The 19,895-nt window shown below is 45.6% G+C and overlaps 1 protein-coding gene across 2 annotated transcripts in view; it reads right to left on the reverse strand.

Annotated features, from left to right (window-relative positions):
- EEF2KMT (eukaryotic elongation factor 2 lysine methyltransferase) overlaps positions 1–19,895 on the reverse strand; it is a 238,467-nt gene that overhangs the window by 73,720 nt on the left and 144,852 nt on the right. The window contains exon 7 of one of the 2 annotated variants that reach the window (XM_085628275.1): positions 2,917–3,066. The exons of the other annotated variant lie outside the window; for it this stretch is intronic. Within the exon in view, the coding sequence (XP_085484401.1) occupies positions 2,917–3,066 (150 nt within the window). The remainder of the gene's footprint in view (positions 1–2,916; positions 3,067–19,895) is intronic. 2 annotated transcript variants of the gene reach the window in all.

Genomic DNA, 19,895 nt, shown 5'->3' on the forward strand with positions numbered 1-19,895 from the left:
CATATAGGACATTAGGGAATAACTGCCATTAAGAGTCAACACTGAAAGGGTATATTAGTGGTAACCAAAAATCCATCAAAGACTCGGAGTAAGGCAGTGTAGTGCAATCGTTGTGAACCCATTCTATATAGGCCAGGCTGCAGTATGTGGGGCATGTGGGTGGGTGAGTGGAATGCAGCACGTGACGTATACCAGGCCAGTGACCCTCAGCCCAGTGGTAGATGGTGAACATTGAAAGTGGCGTGATGTTAGACCCCCTGCCAGCCATGCACCATCATTCACAGACGCATACACAAGCAGATAGAAAAACACACATTGACACACTCATTCACTAAATGTAAAAACAGGAGTTAATATAATTATGAGGTTGAAGGCATTTTGATCTCAAACATTTGAGATCACCTTCAGGACAGGTGTGTGAGCACCTGATATCACTGGAAAAGAAGAGAAAAAGGAGGTTGTAAGGCCAGAGTAATGGAGGTCTCATCTAGTTATAGGACGTAGTTGGAAGGTGGATGATAATTAATATGGGTAGTGCAGATAGGAATTAGGTCATCAAATGGGTATGAGGCCAATTTTAATTGATGAAACAGTGGAGTTAGATCCAAACTGTGTTGGTGCGAGTTGTGTCGCCTATATCTTAGTTTAAGGTGGATAGGAAAGGGCCGGTTAATCATTTGTCTGGTAGGTAAACGATCACCCAATCGTGGGAATAGTCAATGCAGTGACATTTCCGGAAGGAACCATGCAGATTGCGAGTCTACACACTGTAGTGTCTCGCGCTGAATTGGAATCAATCTCTATGTCCCTGAAAAGTGTGTAAGAGAGGGAATTCAGTAATGGTCAACATGTTTTGTAAACCGATGGTTGGAGACTTACTTCTTAGGGATCAGTTGTGGTAGACCAACGGATCTGATCCAGGAGTCAAAGGAGGGAAGGCGCACATACTTTTTTACCCCTTCCCTGCGGGGGTAATTCCCCCGCGGTGCGGAGGGGGGGGCCCGGGGCGCCGCTGTGCTTGTGACGAGCTCCAGCTCGTCATGACTCACAGTGGAGCTGTGCTCATGACGAGCTGAGCTCGTCACGACCTCGCCCACTGATTAATTGTCCCACACAGGCGGGGAATTAATCGCACGTTGGCGGGCCGCGGCAGTTATGACGATTTCAGCTCGTCATGAGCACAGCTCCACTGTGACTCGTGACGAGCTGAGCTCCTCATGAGCACGGAACGGGTTAACGAGTATTTCATGAGATGCGTAGTGCCGAGCGTCAGGGAAGGAAATTCAAAGGACAGCCCCTTGAAATGATTCTGTGACAACTAAGAGAAGAGTAGAGCATGTCAGCTTAGGTTAGAGAATTATGTATTTTGCAAACAGTTAAAAGGGGGGGGGGCATTGGCAAACAACTTACTTGATGCATCGGTTGGGCATGGGTTCCCGCCAGAACGAGTCTCTTCGGTGACAATGAGACGGGAGGATCAGGTAACCAGGATGAGGTTTTAATGTGCCACCCGGAAACGAAAATAGTCAGTGCATTCGGAGCGGAGGACTAGAATGCTGACCGCTTTCCCAAAAACATGAGAATCCAACCATTAAATCAATCCTGCATGAAGAGTAGGGTACTTCTGAGCCCTTATGCATGTTTCTCTGGGTATCACAGTGTACAGCTGTGTAGGGAGGGCACCGAATGTCATACACATGGCTGGTTGGTTGCAGCCATGACTTAGGAGTGCACCATCCTGTGATCAAACAGTGGATACCTCTGTACAGCACTTACAAAACTGCTTTTAACTAATACAGTGGCACCTGAGGCCAAAGTTGTGGCAGGATCTCACAGAATCTTCTCAGGTGCTGCCATCTTTGCTGGATCCAAGGCCTGCCTTTTCCATCTTGACTTGGCAAATGTTTTCTGTGGGTATTTCAATGAAACTTGTTACCAGCCGTGGCTCCTCCGCTGAGGTAATGTTATCATCATATTTTTCTGTGCTGAAGCCAGTTTTAGGGCAGGGCAGGCGGGGTTTGACTGTTGTCACAGTTAGAAGGGGGGGGGGGGGGGGAAGAGTGGTTGGTGCACTTAAATGAGCATGATGGTTTGGCCGGCCAAACAGTCATGCGCAATCAGCATGTTGTCCACCCAACTCTACTGCACAGCCCAGGTGGAGAACATGCATAGGCTCCCACTCCCTGTCTGAGTGCCCAACCAGGCCGCTCATACCAATCATGATGCTGCGGTTATACTGGTGACAGTAGCGTTGTGATTGGCTAGGGGAGTCTGGGAGCCTATGTGCTTCCGGTTAACAGAAGAGGACGGAGGCGAGGCGGCGGCGTGCCGTCCGGTACGTCTTAATTTCTTTTCTTCATTTGATTCACCCCACCCCCCCCCCCAATACTGCCCCTGAGCAGCCAACACTGCTGTTTACTTTATATGGCCACATAACATGTTTGCCATCCTTGAGCAATCTGCACTCAACTCGCCAAGATAAAACCTGAGAGGTATTATTGTTTTGGAAGATATTATGCAGATGTGTTTTCAGGGCAAACAATTATAATCAATCTAAAACATCCTTTTTCTATGGCTGCACATAAGATCAGTATGTACCTGCTGGTAATGGGCAGAACATACTGGTACTAATGCAGGATATCGTTATAAATTTGAGATAAATATTAACCCTAATCCCCCTATATTTTTTTCGAGAAACAAAATCATGTTATTTGGCAGCAAACTCTATTGCTAAATGCCATTGTTTTGTGTGAAGAAAAAATATAATCCATCTTTATCAGTATCACACTAACTAATAATATTATTATATAGGAGATATATATATATATATATATATATATATATATACATATACACACAATCATCCATCTGTTGTGTATAATAAAATAAGTAGAAATAATAAATCCAATCACTTACTAAGTTTAGCCTGAAATAAAGTGTAGGTTTCTGGATTTCGGATTGTAGAAGCCACATACACATCCGGGGCTTTCTCGTTTGTTCTGCAGTCTAAAAGTTTTCTCAGTACAGGGATAAGTGAAATAATTATCTCAGGATCATACACCAAATCTGCAATAAAAATGAATACTTTTAAGCACTCAAACAGAATCCAATCACTATTAAATGTTTTTCCCCTTTTGGATTGACAATCTGATGAAACAAAAAGATTTACTTTAATTTGTTGAAAGCTCCCATTACACCCACCATAGCCAGCATAAAAAAATAGGAACACTGTAAAATAAGATCTAGTGCTTCTTGGCGCCATATGTTGGTAAAAAGGACTATGCTATAAAATGTGCATATTTATTTCAAAACCAATAGTCAAGCTTCAGAAAAAAACTGTCTGTGGGAACCAAGCCCCTGCTAGGGAGATAAAAGTATTTCGTTTTTGGCATATGCATTAGGTGGAAACGATGAATTTGTTCTGGTGTGTGTAACATGGGAATGCCTAACCTTTTTCCTCATATACTTTTTAACATATAAAATTGTGATTACAGGCTGTGTCCAAAAAACATGTTAAGATTCAGCATCTCCCTGTGATCCCATTCTACTGCATATGTTTCTAGTCAGGTTCAGCAATCCTTCTGTGTGGGACTTACTGGCAGCAATAGGAGGAGTGGTTGGCCCCCAAGGACGTCCTTGGGGGCAAACTACTCATCCTGTTATCTCCAATAAGACCCACACAGCGGGATTGCTGAGACAAGATAGGAGGCGATGCCCCCTTTCTCCACCGCTCTACAAATGTGGCTCGTGGCGCACTACTGGTTGGGGGATGAAGTCCACTTTACTTCTGAGGGACCTTGGGGGCCAAGAAGCCCCGCCGGGTACCTCGAGTAACACTCACACTGGTATGTAGCTGAGAGGTCATCAGAGGCCATGCTCCCTTTCTTCACCACTCTGCAAACACACACCTAGTTAAAAATAACAGAAATTCAAAGAAAAAAACAAAGGTTACAGGGATGTTATAGTTAGGAATTAGCATTAAAAAACCCTTACAAATTCATTGAAAAAAAACAAAGGTTACAGGGATGGTATAGTTAGTAAATTAATTTTAAAAAAACATTAGAAATTCACTGAAAAAACACAAAGGTTACAGAGACATTATAGTTAGGCTAGGTTTCATTTGTACAAAACCAGATAAATTCAGCAGTTATATAGTTAGTGGAGCTTACTATAACTCGTGCCTCCGCAATGCACTGCTTATGACCTCACGTATTACATCGCTCTTGACATGGTCAGTGACATCACTGATGACATCTTAAGTGACACGACTGATGACATCATGCACTGAATCTCTGATGCACCCACTCACACCCCAATATAACCTTTCATACACTCACTTCAACCTCCACACTACCATTCTCAAAACCATTGACACACCCATACCAGTACTTACACACCCACTCACTGATTTATAGGGCTACACACACATCCACTCAGTCACCCTTACAGCCACTCATACACCAACTCACTCACTAATACAGCCACTGATATATCCACTCATACAGCCACTCACACACTGTCAGTCATCCATAGAGCTACTGGCACACCTACTCCTCACTCATAGTCAATCACATAGCAACTCACTCACCCATACAGTTATACAAACACCCACTCAGTTATTCATACAGATACTAACAGACGCACTCACCTATACAGTCACTGACAAGCACACACTCACCCATAGAGCCACTCTCACAATCACTCTCACGCATACAGTCACTCCTATTCTACAACACTCTTCTGTACTGCCTTTCACATATGCAGTTACTCACCCATATAGCACAGACACATCCATTCATTCACCAACACAGCCATACACACACACACACTCAATCAATCATACAGCCCCTTGGAGATACGCTCACTAACCCATACATCACAGACTCACCCATTCACTTATCCATGCAGGCAGTTACGCATCCACTCACCCACCCAAACAGACACTCATACAGCCATACAGGTACTCAGACAATGAATTATTCACCCATTCAGCCACTTACATACCCACTCACTAACCCATACAGCTACTTAGACACCAACTGACAGACTGATAAACATTCACACAACCTAGTCACTCACCCATACATTCACTGAGACGCCTAAACACTTCCTTATACAGTCAGTCATGCATCCACTTAATCATCCATACAGGCACTCATACACCCACCAATACACCTTGGTATACATATTGAACACTTTTTTTTAAAGCTTTATTTATTTTTGAAAAACCAAACAATACAGAGACATCGGCTGTGTGTTCAACAGATATACATATTGAACACTTAAACTTTTTTTAAACAGTTTTTAAGAACGGAGTAGTTCTAGAGCAGGGTTACTCTTAGTACGGCCCGCGGGCCGCCAGCGGCCCGGCAAGCCTTCCTTGGCGGCCCGCGGACCTTGCAGACATCCTACCTGTGTTTTAAAAAAAAGAAATTAAATAGTGTTAGCAAACACTGCCGGGTGCAGCAGCCCGGACTCTGAGACTCTGTTCTGTGGAGGCCGGGGGTTTCCAGTGATTGTCAAAGTGGTGATGCAGGGGCCTAAAAGGTGAAATACAACAAAGCTTTATTAACATGTAAATGGTCTTTTACCTGTGAAGTACTCGGGTGCGGCTGTGTGTGCGCGCTGGGAAGCTGTCTCAGTGCGGCTGTGAGTGCGCGCTGGGAAGCTGTCTCAGCCCGGGCTGAGGGCTGACACACACACAGGGTGAGATGACAGAGGGTGACGAGGGAGGGAGAGGGAGAGGGAGGGAGGGAGGCAGAGGGAGGGAGAGGAAGGGAGACAGAGAGAGACAGAGAGAGTGAGGCAGAGAGGGAGGCAGAGAGGGAGGCAGAGGGAGGGAGAGGGAGACAGAGGGAGGGAGAGAGACCGGGAGAGAGACAGGGAGAGATAGAGGGAGGGAGGGAGATGGAGGGAGACCGAGAGAGACGGAGGGAGACAGAGGGAGACAGAGGGAGACAGAGGGAGACAGAGGGAGACAGGGAGGGAGACGGAGTGTGACAGAGGGAGGGAGACAGAGGGAGGGAGAGGGAGACAGAGGAAGAGAGACAGAGGGAGAGAGACAGAGGGAGAGAGACAGAGGGAGAGAAACAGAGGGAGAGGGGGGAGAGAGACAGGGAGAGATAGAGGAGGGAGACAGAGAGACGGAGGGAAGGAAACAGAGGGAGGGAGACGGAGGGAGGGAGACAGAGGGAGAGGGAGGGAGACGGAGGGAGAGGGAGGGAGACAGGGAGGGAGCTGGAGGGTGACAGAGGGAGGGAGGGAGAGGGAGACAGGGAGGGAGACAGAGGGAGAGAGACAGAGGGAGGGAGACGGAGGGAGATGGAGGGAGGGAGACGGAGGGAGATGGAGGGAGGGAGATGGAGGGAGGGAGACGGAGGGAGGGAGACGGAGGAGGAGGGAGAAAGACAGAGGGAGACGGAGGGAGACAGGGAGGGAGACATGGAGGGAGGGAGGGAGAGGGAGACAGGGAGGGAGGCAGAGGGAGAGAGACAGAGGGAGAGGGAGGGCGACAGAGGGAGGGAGAGAGACAAGGAGAGATAGAGGGAGGGAGACAGACGGAGGGAGGGAGGGAGATGGAGGGAGGGAGATGGAGGGAGGGAGAGGGAGACAGAGGGAGGGAGGGAGAGGGAGGGAGACGGAGGGAGACAGAGGGAGGGAGGGAGACGGAGAGAGACGGAGGGTGACAGGGAGGGAGGGAGGGAGACGGAGGGAGGGAGAGAGACAGGGAGGGAGACGAGGGAGGGAGACAGAGGGAGGGAGACAGAGGGAGGGAGACAGAGGGAGGGAGACAGAGGGAGGGAGACAGAGGGAGGGAGACAGAGGGAGGGAGACAGAGGGAGGGAGACAGAGGGAGGGAGACAGAGGGAGGGAGACAGAGGGAGGAGGGCGACAGAGGGAGGGAGACAGAGAGGGAGGAGGGAGACGGAGGGAGGGCGACGGAGGGAGGGAGATAGAGAGGGAGACAGAGAGGGAGACAGAGAGAGAAGGGCGACAGAGGGAGGGAGACAGAGGGAGGGAGACAGAGAGGGAGGAGGGAGACGTAGGGAGGGCGACGGAGTGAGGGAGACGGAGTGAGGGAGACAGGGAGAGAGACAGGGGAAGAGAGACAGGGAGAGAGAGACAGGGAGAGAGAGAGAAGGAGGCAGAGGGAGGAGGAGGGAGGGAGAGGGAGGGGGAGAGAGGGAAAGGGAGGGAGAGGGAGGGCGAGGGAGGGGGAGAGAGGGAGGGAGAGGGAGGGGGAGGGGGAGGGAGAAAGAGAGAGATGTGTGTATGCCGGGTCTGGTGGCTCAGTGGACGAAGGCATCTGCTGCAGGGACCTGTGTTCAACCTCATGGTCACAATTTTTTTTTTGCTTTAGCCCCGCCCCTCCCCTCTGACCCCGCCCCCACCGGTGCGGCCCTCGGCCACAAACCACACTGTAAATTTGGCCCCCGAGAGAAAGTTTGTGAGTACCCATGTTCCAGAGGATGTAAAAATTCATGTGACATCACTGCTAACACATTGATGGCCCACCTGTGATCAAGGCTTGAAGGAGCTGAAACACGTTAGGAAGGGTTTATGGATTTGATAGCTAGCTGCCAAAATGCTGTTTGGAAATTAAAGCACCTGTTATCCTGAAGGTCTGGGTGTGGCGTGCTTCTTTGCTGGCAACAAGGAAGGTGTTTGAATTTATGTGGGGAGCCATGCGCCGAGGCGCCCTGTGGAGGTTGGGGCTCGGACACTGATTTATTGGTATCTGACACAGACACAGAGACACACACAGAGACACACACACACACACACACACCCCTACTGGCGGTTGCCAGTAGGTAGTTATAGGTAGGACATTTTATCTATAGGAAAATTGTAACATTCTTTTCCCAATAACTTTGGCGTCGGTTGACGAATCTTCGAAACTTGTGGGGCGCTTCGGTCAGCTCCTATCTTAAAAGTTTCGGGGTGATTCGGCAAGCGGGGGCCGAGAAACGGGTTTTCTCCATGTTAATTCCCATAGGAAACTTTAGACATGGCTACAGCCCGACCTGCTTAACGGAATTACACCAAATTTGGCAAAAAGGTAGCCCTTGGTTCAAAAAGATCCCTTTTTGTTAAATGGTGTAAATCGATTCAGTAGTTCATGAGAAATTAGAAAAAAAAAAGTTTCAATATCTGGGCGGAGCCTAACGACTTCTCATCGTGAGATCTGATTGGCTGTCAGCACTTCATCCTGGAATTGCTGGCAGCCATCTTGGGAACAATATACATGATAGTACCCCATTGAAATGCATTGTTGTGAATCGAAGATTTTGAGGGTTACCAAAAGGAGAACTATAAAGGGTGATAACAGACTTTAGTTACATTAGAATTCATTTGTTGATGGTACCATACTAATTTCAGGAATTGTGGTGTGTTCTAAGGTGATTTTACCCTGTGAAAAACCTTCTGCTAGGATATCATGAATCATGTTTGAGAGAAAACTGAAGCTAAAATGAGAGCATATTTTCTGTAAATTCACATTATCTTTCTCAGTCATGTGAGAATGAAGTCTGTCATTCTCAGTAAATCATGTACATCCAACAAGGGAAGAGACTGTCAGTTGATTCCTTTGTGTTCTACTGCAGCTTCCCAGAGTGTTCTAAAGAACAACTAGAGCGCTAACAGCCTTACTTATGACAAAAGTATGGCACACCTGAAGCCAATTTGATTGGAATAAACTGGTAACACTTAAAACATTTAATTTAAAAAGGAACAAAATGAGGGGGTTCATTTTGCCATAGAAATTATGGTTAGTGCTGTAGAATGAAAAATTAGGACATGTTTTAAGTGAGATCTCAAATATCTTCCTGGTATATTTCAACAGGAGAAGCCTGTCAGTTGATGCCTTTCTGTTCTACTGCAGCTTCCCAGAGTGTTCTAAAGAACAACTAGAGAGCTAACAGTCTTACTTATGACAAAAGTATGGCACACCTGAAGCCATCTTGATTGGAATGGACTGGTAACACTTAAAACATTTCATTTAAAAAGGAACACAATGAGGGGGTTCATTTTGCCATAGAAATTATGGTTAGTGCTGCAGAAAGAAAATGTAGGGCATATTTTAAGTGAGATCTCAAAACCTCTTCTATTTCATTAGAAAATTCTGACATGCAGACTGAAACAATCACTTTCAATACCAGCAGTAGACTTCCAGTTAACTCCCTGGTGAGCAGTAGCTTTACTACAGTGATCTAATGAACAACTAGAGTGCTAACATTCTGAATTTATGGCAAATGTGTGACACATCTGAATGACTTCTTGATGGAATCAAAGTAAAAAACTGAAAGCATTTCCTACTGAGGAGACTGCAGTAAATGAGGAAATTAGGAAACTTAATAACAAATAAGTCTCCCAAGATGGCCACCAGAGAAAAAAGAGCCCAAATGAAGCACAAATGTCACCCAGATGTAGCCCACATATAGCCCAATGACAGAAGTATACAAAAACACTTTATTTTTAGTTTTTCCTGCAGTTTTACATAGTGCAGACTGGTCAGGTATTGGAGCGTTACATCTTACTTGGACCCCTTATTGCGTATTTTGCACGAAGTACATGAGATTGATCTTGCGAAACATTGAACTTTACGATTCTGTTAACCTGCAGTTGCTCTGAACCGGGCTTTTGTAACACCCGTATTTACCTACTGGTTTTATTTAATTCTCACTGTATTGTATTAGGAAAGAGGATTTACTGTTTTTATGTACACTTTTATGATCTATGTTTCTAAATCAGATCGAATAAAGTTTAATGAATTCTATGGCAGGACGGAGGCGAGGATTATGCATATCTTTCCTCACTTTCTTTGCATAGCAGTTCAAAGAAAACGTAACACAACAATCATTAAACAAAAGACCACACAACCCATGAACCATTAAGGGGTAGTCTCCAAGGCAACTATAGTCCAATCATATCACAGACCATCATATATAATATCGTGACATCCCTTCCGCTTCCTCTTTCTTCACTGCTCGTCAGTTAAGTGCATTCCTTACATTCTTGGCTTAATCTGACGTTGTTGCTGTTTGTATAGTGGTTTCTTGTGCACGTTATTAGCATTATTACCTTGGTATTGTTTCATATTCCCTGCGCAGCAGGCTCTTGCCCGGGAGCGTTCTCCCCCTCGCAGTTTCTCCCGCTGTGCGCTCTCCATGTGGTGAGATCCTGTCAGGCGTGTCTGGTCCAAGCGAGGCAGCTCCATTGAGCGCTCCCGCTGGTCTTTACGCGCGTTTGGGAATCCGGTCACTCCTTTAGTGTCCGCTTGATTCCCGACCAACCCTCGACTAATTTTGACACCGCTACGCGGTGATTTCTCCACACGGCCACGTTAGTGACCACCTGGTGGTGGTAATTGGTATTGCGCCTCAGTCTATTCTTATAACAGCTTCGGGGAAAGCCCAGCTGTTGGAGCACCGGCGAGGGGGCTGGCTTAAGCATTTTAAGGGCATTTGTTCTGTGCTCACACCCTCTACTATCATGTCTTCTCCAGAAGACCATTTCTACTCCTCCTACGAGGAAGTGGAGGAGGAATGGCCCCCCCAACTTCTCCCTCCAGCAGTGGACCAAGCCCTCTCTCTGGCTATTTCTAGGGCGCTGGCTCTTCTTAGGGATCAGGTTGATAAGCTGGCGAAAAGCATCCCTGGGGTGTTCAGTGACCCAGATCTGGTGGTGGAGGGTTCCAGTAGCTCCCAGATGGGGAATAAAATGGCCGTTAAGCATATCATGGGCACTTGGAAGGATTTAATAAACTTACGGAGACCTTCCTCAAGAATGCGCAAACGCTAAAACATGCACCCTGCCGGGAGGAGGGGTCCGGAGAAAATTGCGACAGTGTCACCACTATTGTAGACCCTGACGGCGGGTTTCCCTTAGAGGGAGAGGGTGTATCGGAGGACGATTTCTCCTCCGATGAGGATAAGGACTCGGGCGTCCCTGGCATCCAGAGTCCCACTCCTCTCAGTCACGGGTTGGTGACGGGGCCCACTCGGACATGTTCGAGCCTACCCAAATTTACCATCCTAGGTCGGCGGAGTGGACCCCTGACACCAAAGTGGCAGAGTATGTGGTGGGGAAAATCCATCAACCCCGTGAAAGGGAGGTCAGGAATAGGATGAGGGGAGAATGCCCCAGACCCTCACTGAAGGGGAAGGTGGCACACACAACTAAAATTGAAGAGAAATTAAGTACCTTTTTCTCCAAGCATATGAGGTATCCCAAGAAAGGAATTGATAGGTCTTGGACGTGGTAGGGCCCTTGACCCAAATTACTCAATTGCTGGAGCGTTCAAAAGAGTCAGGATCCCCTTTGTCCACGGATATTGTGGCTGGTTGGGCGCACTATCCTAAACCACTACCCCCTCCACTACCGAAACACCACCGCACTACCCTAAACCCTAAAACACTACCCCCAGCACGAAACCCTACACTACCCAAACATAACTGCACTACCCTAAACCATAAAACACTACCCCCAGCATGACCCCCTTCACTACACAAACACCACTGCACTACCCTAAACCCTAAAACACTAGCCCCAGCACGACCCCCTACACTACCCAAAGACCACTGCACTACCCTAACCCCTAAAGCTACCCTCAGCACAACCCCCTACACTACACAAACACCACTGCACTACCCTAAACCCTAAAACACTACCCCAGCACGACCCCCTTCACTACACAAACACCACTGCACTGCCTTAAACCCTAAAACACTATCCCAGCACGACCCCCTACACTACACAAACAGCACTGCACTACCCTAAACACTAAATCTACCCCCAGCATGACCCCCTGCACTACCTAAACACAACTGCACTACCCTAAACCCTAAAACACTACCCCCAGCATGACCCCCTACACTACCGCACTACCCTAAAACACTACCCCTAGCACGACCCCCTACACTACCAAAACACCACTGCACTACCCTAAACCCTAGGAGAAAAAAAAACCACCCCATGCCCAATCCCCCTTACCTCTCACTCCTCGTGGTTCCTCTCTCCTCGTGGTTCCTGCTTTACGTCGTGTCTGAGGGGCGGTGCACGTCATTGTGAGGCAACGGACCAGCCTCTGTTTCCTTACAACAACGTGGATCCTCTACATGTTTTTTAGAACGCATGGTCTTTTACCATACATACCTTTACAACAAAATTTGTTGTAAAGGCACGTGTGGTAAAGGACCATGCGTTCTAAAAAAATGTGTAGTAATGACTTTGCGATGTACAACGCATGCGTGGTAATGCATGCGTTGTAATGGTATCGCGAAGTAAAAAAGTCATTATAACGGCTGTTTACCGATCGAAGCTGGTCCCTGTTCTTCAGTGAGACGTTTATTTGATTAATTAGGAGGAAGGAATGTGGTTTTTTTTACCGAAAAGTGCATTCCCAACTGGTGTATTGTGAAAGTGTCCGCGTGGCCTGGTTTCACTTCCGGTGAGAAAGTGGAAGAGTCTGTTTGGATTTAAAGGAGTTCTGTTGTTGGACGGGCCGGCGAGACACGTCATCAGAAAACATAGCTGATGGAAAGCGTCCTCCCTGAAGTGTGGAGCAGTGCCATGAGAGGTCAACGAGTGTGGGTTCCACCGCAGTATGACAGTACCGCGTGACCCATGTGCCGCCTCCAGGGTACGGGAGGCAGAAGCGGCATTGCAGGTCCTCTTGAAGACCGTTGTAGCACTAATCTACATTTTGGTACTAGGGCATTTTAACTTTGTTGTTCCTGCCAGATACAAAGAGAAGATCCTGTGTTATTCAGTGCCCTCGTTACCTTTTTTGTAGGTTGTGGTGCTTGTCACTTCGATGCCCCGCCGGTGCACACGACTGGGCACCCCACCTCGTGTGCCATCTGCAGGGCCTCTGCCCTCGGATCACTGGTTTCGGTTTCTGGAGTGGCAACAAACAGTTGCTCCCAAAGGACTAGCCTGAATACTTAGGTGAATATCCCCTGCACCAGCATTCCACGGAAATTCTTACCTAGCTCTCCCACGTCGACGAGGACCTCATAATAGCACGGCTCCGCTCGTGAAACCGTATGACGTCATCGGAGCCATAAGAGGACCTCGACGGCGTGCTGACATCAGTTCCACCCATTTTTCCTGTGCCACCGAAGCAAACAGGCGGACCGAGACATTTTCACATATATACATAGTATAATAAATATATATATATTCACTGAAAAAAACCATAGGTTTCAGGCACGTTATAGTTAGAAATTAGCATTTAAACAACCTTAGAAATTCACTGAAAAAACCATAGGTTTCAGGGGCGTTATAGTTAGTTGGACATTTCACTCGTACAAAACCATAGAAATTCCCCCGTTATAGTTAGTTCAGCTAACTATAACTTGTGCGCCCGCAATGCACTGCTGATGACGTCACAAATACACAAACAAACACATATACATATATATACAGACATATACATATATACACATATACATATATCAAGCTCGTGGGGGGTGTCCAAATATAGAATCGCACTCGCACGCAGAGAAGCTTTCCCCATCGCTTATTTATTGGTAAAGCAGTTGCACTTGCCAGTGAAATTCAGCAACCGACTGCAGCCCTGACGCGTTTCAAATCATCTTTTTCAAAGGGTAATTGCAGTCTAAAAGAGCATGTGTGGCAACGCCTTCCTTGTAATGCGTTATCTTGAGGCCTGATTGGACAACTCTGAATGAGTAATCACGTTGCATGCTGGTAGGCGAAGTCCGCTATTAGTCCCCAAATGGATACGCTTTTGAAATTTGATGCAGTTCAAGCTCTCCATGAGCTCTGGAAAGCGCCGCTGCATTAATCCGTCTCTGTGCCTCACACTGAAGCTCATGACCTCTAGAGCTCCGTGACCTTCATTAAGAAGTGGTGCAGATTCAGCGGCAGGACGGCCGCTACAATATCAAGCTCGTGGGGGGTGTCCAAAAATAGAATCGCACTCGCACACAGAGAAGCTTTCCCCATTGCTTATTTATTGGTAAAGCAGTTGCACTTGCAAGTGAAATTCAGCAACCGACTGCAGCCCTGACGCGTTTCAAATCATTTTTTCAAAGGCTAATTGCAGTCTAAAAGAGCATGTGTGGCAACGCCTTCCTTGTAATGCGTTATCGTGAGTCCTGATTGGACAACTCTGAATGAGTAATCACGTTGCATGCTGGTAGGCGAAGTCCGCTATTAGTCCCCAAATGGATGCGCTTTTGAAATTTGATGCAATTCAAGCTCTCCATGAGCTCTGGAAAGCGCTGCTGCATTAATCCGTCTCTGTGCCTCACACTGAAGCTCATGACCTCTAGAGCTCCGTGACCTTCATATATATATATATATATATATATATATATATATATATATATATATATATATATATCCACGCTACCAACGATGTCCACGCTCTCGGACAAAGCACAGCACTCCGGGAGGATTCCGTATATCAGTTTATTCAGCAACAAGCAAAAAGACAGACGCGTTTCAGGGTATCCTTCGTCAGTGTCTAATTACGCTAGCCGCGCGAGAGCTATTTTAAAATCAAAAGACCCATGACGTCACTTCCTCCCCCATACGGCCAATGCAATACAGTCTATCGCATGGCGGCCATCTTAACAGGGTGAAGATAACGTACCAGCCTATAGAGTTATACACAGTTTCAGGTATTGATCTCGACATTTAAGAATCGCATTAACAACGTTAAAACATAAATGTTACTAATCATGATTGAAAGCAATTATTAATCAATTTAGCATATTGTAAATGTCATTTAACAATTATGCGACAGAGAAAGCTACAAATCTTAGTACAATTAAGCCGTGGATCGGCATGTATATTGTAGCAAGCCTCATAATGTACATTCTGAACCTCAGTGTATTAATTAATTCATTCAATGGTTCAAACATTAACGCCGTAAATCGGCCTAAACATTTTATAGTGAAGTAGTCCACTGAAATCCATGAGACTAAATTCCCAACAAATGTAAGAAAGAGTCAAGACATTCTCAAGGGAAACCTAAGTAGGGGACACCAATTATCCTTACCCCTTATATTCCCTGAGTTGCATGTATAAAACGACAAAGAAAGGAAGAGATTACAGTTACGTCCACAAAGTCTACCAAATTACCTCCCCAGATGCACAGCTAATTCCTCTCCGCTATTCAATCCAAAGGGTGTTTTGGTGTGCAAATCAATAATGTAGCGGGACTCAAGTCTCCGCAAGCGTTGCACTCTATCCCCACCTCTTGGATTAATATATACACAGTCTAAGCCAAAGTACTGTAACAGTTCCCTGTTACTGTTGTGTTTGAGGGCGAAATGTCTGGCTACAGGGTAGTTACTATCTTTATTCATGATTGCGCGTTGGTGTTCCAAGATGCGCATCTTTACACTGTGAATAGTGCTGCCAATATATTTAAGTCCACAGGGACACAATAGGCAGTAGACTACATGTGTAGTAGTGCAAGTAATAAATTTGTCAATGGGTTTAGGTTTTTTATCCCATCGATTGTGTAGCTCAAGGTTCTTTTGCTGTTACAGCAAGCTTTGCATTTCCCACAAGGGAAAAAACCCTTCATTTCTTTCAAAACACCTTTAGGTTGACTTATAGGTGATAGGTAGCTCTGAACTAGTTTATCTCTCAGAGACCGTGATTTGCGGAAGGTAATCAGTGGCACTGTCGGGATTTCTTTTCCCATTACGGAATCGGTTTGCAATATATGCCAATTCCTTTTCATTATATTCCTCAAAGTGTTTGCATCATCCGAGAAAGTTGTTATCATCCGCAATTTGCTACCTTCAGAATTACTCTTTTTTATACTGTTCAGCTGGGTATCATTACGGGTCAACAAGTCCTTCCTTTTAATCTTATTGACTCTCACTAATGCTGCATTCAGAACCTCCTGACTATAGCCCCTGTTAAGAAATCTTATAAAACAGTTAGCAGCAGCAGATACAAAATCATTATCTCTGGTGCAGTTTCGTTTGAGCCGGAGAAGTTCCCCATAGGGTATGCTATTTATCAGCTTGGGCGGGTGGTTACTACTACCGTGTAAGATTGAATTACCGGCAGTCGGTTTCCGATATAAATCTGTACCAAGGTTGCCATCCCTCACCTGCACCTTTAAATCTAGGTAATTCACTTCAGTGGTGCTAATTTCATGTGTGAACCCAAGGTTAAGATTGTTGTTATTAAGTTCAGAGATGAAATTTTCAGCTTGTTCAGTTGACCCTCTCCAGATTATAAAAAGATCGTCGATATAACGATACCACACAACTATGTGTTCGGCCCATTTTTGTCTTTCGTCACTAAGGGCCACCTGCTCCTCCCACCAACCTACGAAAAGATTCGCATAGCTGGGGGCGAAGCAGGTGCCCATAGCTGTACCAGAGATTTGTTTGAATAACTGCCCCTGAAACAAGAAAATGTTATTATGAAGGCAAAATTCAATGAATTCTAACAGCATACTACTGTGCTCTGCAAACTTAAGGGGCCTTTTATTCAGGAAGTATCGCATTGCCATTATACCCTGATGATGATCTATACAGGTGTATAGGCTAGTAATGTCCATAGCAATTAATTTGAAGGTAGATTCCCAGTGCATGTCCATCAAATGAAGAATAAAGAGAACCCGCAAGCGGTATTGAATGAGTCAAACATTCGCAAAAATTTGCGTACACTTTTCACCAAACTCGAAAGGCTCCATGAAAGAGAAGTAAGAAAATGGTGGGAAGCCACCTCCCTCCAAAGTTACATGGATGTCGACAGAGTGCCTAGGGGCCTGAGGATCTATACAGTGCCCGCTTATAAAAATCCGGATCACTGCCTCCTTGAAGAATGGGCTGAATATACAGCAGCGTCATGCAAAGGCATGCTCGCAATCTTAGTAAAATTCGCATGGAGTGACAGAGAAAAGGCACTGGTGGAAATCGCGAATCTTGAGAAAGAAATCGCTAAGGATGACGACAAAACCAAACAGGAAGAATTGAAGGAAGAGATGAAGAAACGCTTACAAAGGTATGAACTGAAGATACGACAACGGAAGCAGGACAAATTTGAACGTGATGAACGGGATTACGCCCAAGGGAGAATTCTAACCTTCTCAAGAAAATTTGATGAACCACGTAAAGCCATCTATAAAAAGAAACCTCCAACACCGTCTGACAGAATAGAAACCTCTGAATCTGAGACCACTGAAAGTGAACTATCCGGCGAAGACACGACTGCCCCACAGAGTGATAAAACGAGAAATCCTTTTCATTTGGAATTCGATCTGATACGGCAAACGTGGCTGAGAGGCGGAAAGAGCAAGCCTCCGGAAAACGCAGAAGGACAAGGAGAGGTGGCTGGTGGCGCACGAAGCAGAGGAAGAGGCAGGGGCGCATCCCGAGCGAAGCGCAGCAACAGGGGAAAACGATGGTGAAAGAAAGCAATGATTTGACCATCATTAACCTCACGCCACGTGTATTAAGCAAAGCTGAGGAGGCAGCCCTAAAATTAGGATTATCTTTCTGCCCAAGTGACCGCTTAGAATACACGCAGACGCGCATTGATTTGTTCAAATTTGTCCGGAAAATTAAGCTACAGAAATATTTCAAAATGAAACCCTCTATAACTGAAGCAAGAAGACTGAAGCACAAATCTAGGCATAAAGCAACAGATGTCTTAACGGCTCAAGATCTGGATACAATCGAATTGTTGGAAGAATTACGGGCTGAAGAATCGATCACAACTTCAGAGAGTGAGGATCTAGTCCTGAGAGTACACCGTGCAGGAATTGACCAAGAAACACCCTCAACCACTTTCAAGCCCCCTTCCATTTTCAACCCTCAAATGCCATACGACGCTATAGACTCGTTCTCTGATGCCGTACTTCACGATCTTCAGAAATTCAGAATCAAAGCTTCCTCCAACCCACCAAAACAACAGAGGAACTTAACCCATGAACAAGAAGTGATCCTTAATAACCTGGCTATGGATGACAATATCATTTGCAAACCTTCGGACAAAGGGGGTAACGTAGTGTTACTCACTAGAGAACAGTACTGTCGAGAATCTTATCGGCAGTTGACCGATACCAAGTTCTATGAAAGAACTAACAAAGATGTATATCAAACCAGTATCACAAAGTATCATGCCATGATTACCAAATGGCATAATTCAGGTTTGCTTGACATCAATGAATTTCTCTTCTTACGGAACAATGAACCTGTTACACCTACGTTCTATCAATTACCGAAGATACACAAAGATAAAACTGACCCACCCGGGAGACCGATAGTCTCTTCACAGGGCAGCCTAGCAGAGAACATGTCCATCTATATAGACAGTTTTCTCCATCCTTTTGTCATACAATTGAAGTCATACGTTAAGGACACTAAAGACTTTATTCTTCATTTGATGGACATGCACTGGGAATCTACCTTCAAATTAATTGCTATGGACATTACTAGCCTATACACCTGTATAGATCATCATCAGGGTATAATGGCAATGCGATACTTCCTGAATAAAAGGCCCCTTAAGTTTGCAGAGCACAGTAGTATGCTGTTAGAATTCATTGAATTTTGCCTTCATAATAACATTTTCTTGTTTCAGGGGCAGTTATTCAAACAAATCTCTGGTACAGCTATGGGCACCTGCTTCGCCCCCAGCTATGCGAATCTTTTCGTAGGTTGGTGGGAGGAGCAGGTGGCCCTTAGTGACGAAAGACAAAAATGGGCCGAACACATAGTTGTGTGGTATCGTTATATCGACGATCTTTTTATAATCTGGAGAGGGTCAACTGAACAAGCTGAAAATTTCATCTCTGAACTTAATAACAACAATCTTAACCTTGGGTTCACACATGAAATTAGCACCACTGAAGTGAATTACCTAGATTTAAAGGTGCAGGTGAGGGATGGCAACCTTGGTACAGATTTATATCGGAAACCGACTACCGGTAATTCAATCTTACACGGTAGTAGTAACCACCCGCCCAAGCTGATAAATAGCATACCCTATGGGGAACTTCTCCGGCTCAAACGAAACTGCACCAGAGATAATGATTTTGTATCTGCTGCTGCTAACTGTTTTATAAGATTTCTTAACAGGGGCTATAGTCAGGAGGTTCTGAATGCAGCATTAGTGAGAGTCAATAAGATTAAAAGGAAGGACTTGTTGACCCGTAATGATACCCAGCTGAACAGTATAAAAAAGAGTAATTCTGAAGGTAGCAAATTGCGGATGATAACAACTTTCTCGGATGATGCAAACACTTTGAGGAATATAATGACAAGGAATTGGCATATATTGCAAACCGATTCCGTAATGGGAAAAGAAATCCCGACAGTGCCACTGATTACCTTCCGCAAATCACGGTCTCTGAGAGATAAACTAGTTCAGAGCTACCTATCACCTATAAGTCAACCTAAAGGTGTTTTGAAAGAAATGAAGGGTTTTTTCCCTTGTGGGAAATGCAAAGCTTGCTGTAACAGCAAAAGAACCTTGAGCTACACAATCGATGGGATAAAAAAACCTAAACCCATTGACAAATTTATTACTTGCACTACTACACATGTAGTCTACTGCCTATTGTGTCCCTGTGGACTTAAATATATTGGCAGCACTATTCACAGTGTAAAGATGCGCATCTTGGAACACCAACGCGCAATCATGAATAAAGATAGTAACTACCCTGTAGCCAGACATTTCGCCCTCAAACACAACAGTAACAGGGAACTGTTACAGTACTTTGGCTTAGACTGTGTATATATTAATCCAAGAGGTGGGGATAGAGTGCAACGCTTGCGGAGACTTGAGTCCCGCTACATTATTGATTTGCACACCAAAACACCCTTTGGATTGAATAGCGGAGAGGAATTAGCTGTGCATCTGGGGAGGTAATTTGGTAGACTTTGTGGACG

Source organism: Triturus cristatus, chromosome 10, assembly GCF_964204655.1.
Source record: "Triturus cristatus chromosome 10, aTriCri1.1, whole genome shotgun sequence".
Taxonomy (NCBI): Eukaryota; Metazoa; Chordata; class Amphibia; order Caudata; family Salamandridae; genus Triturus; species Triturus cristatus.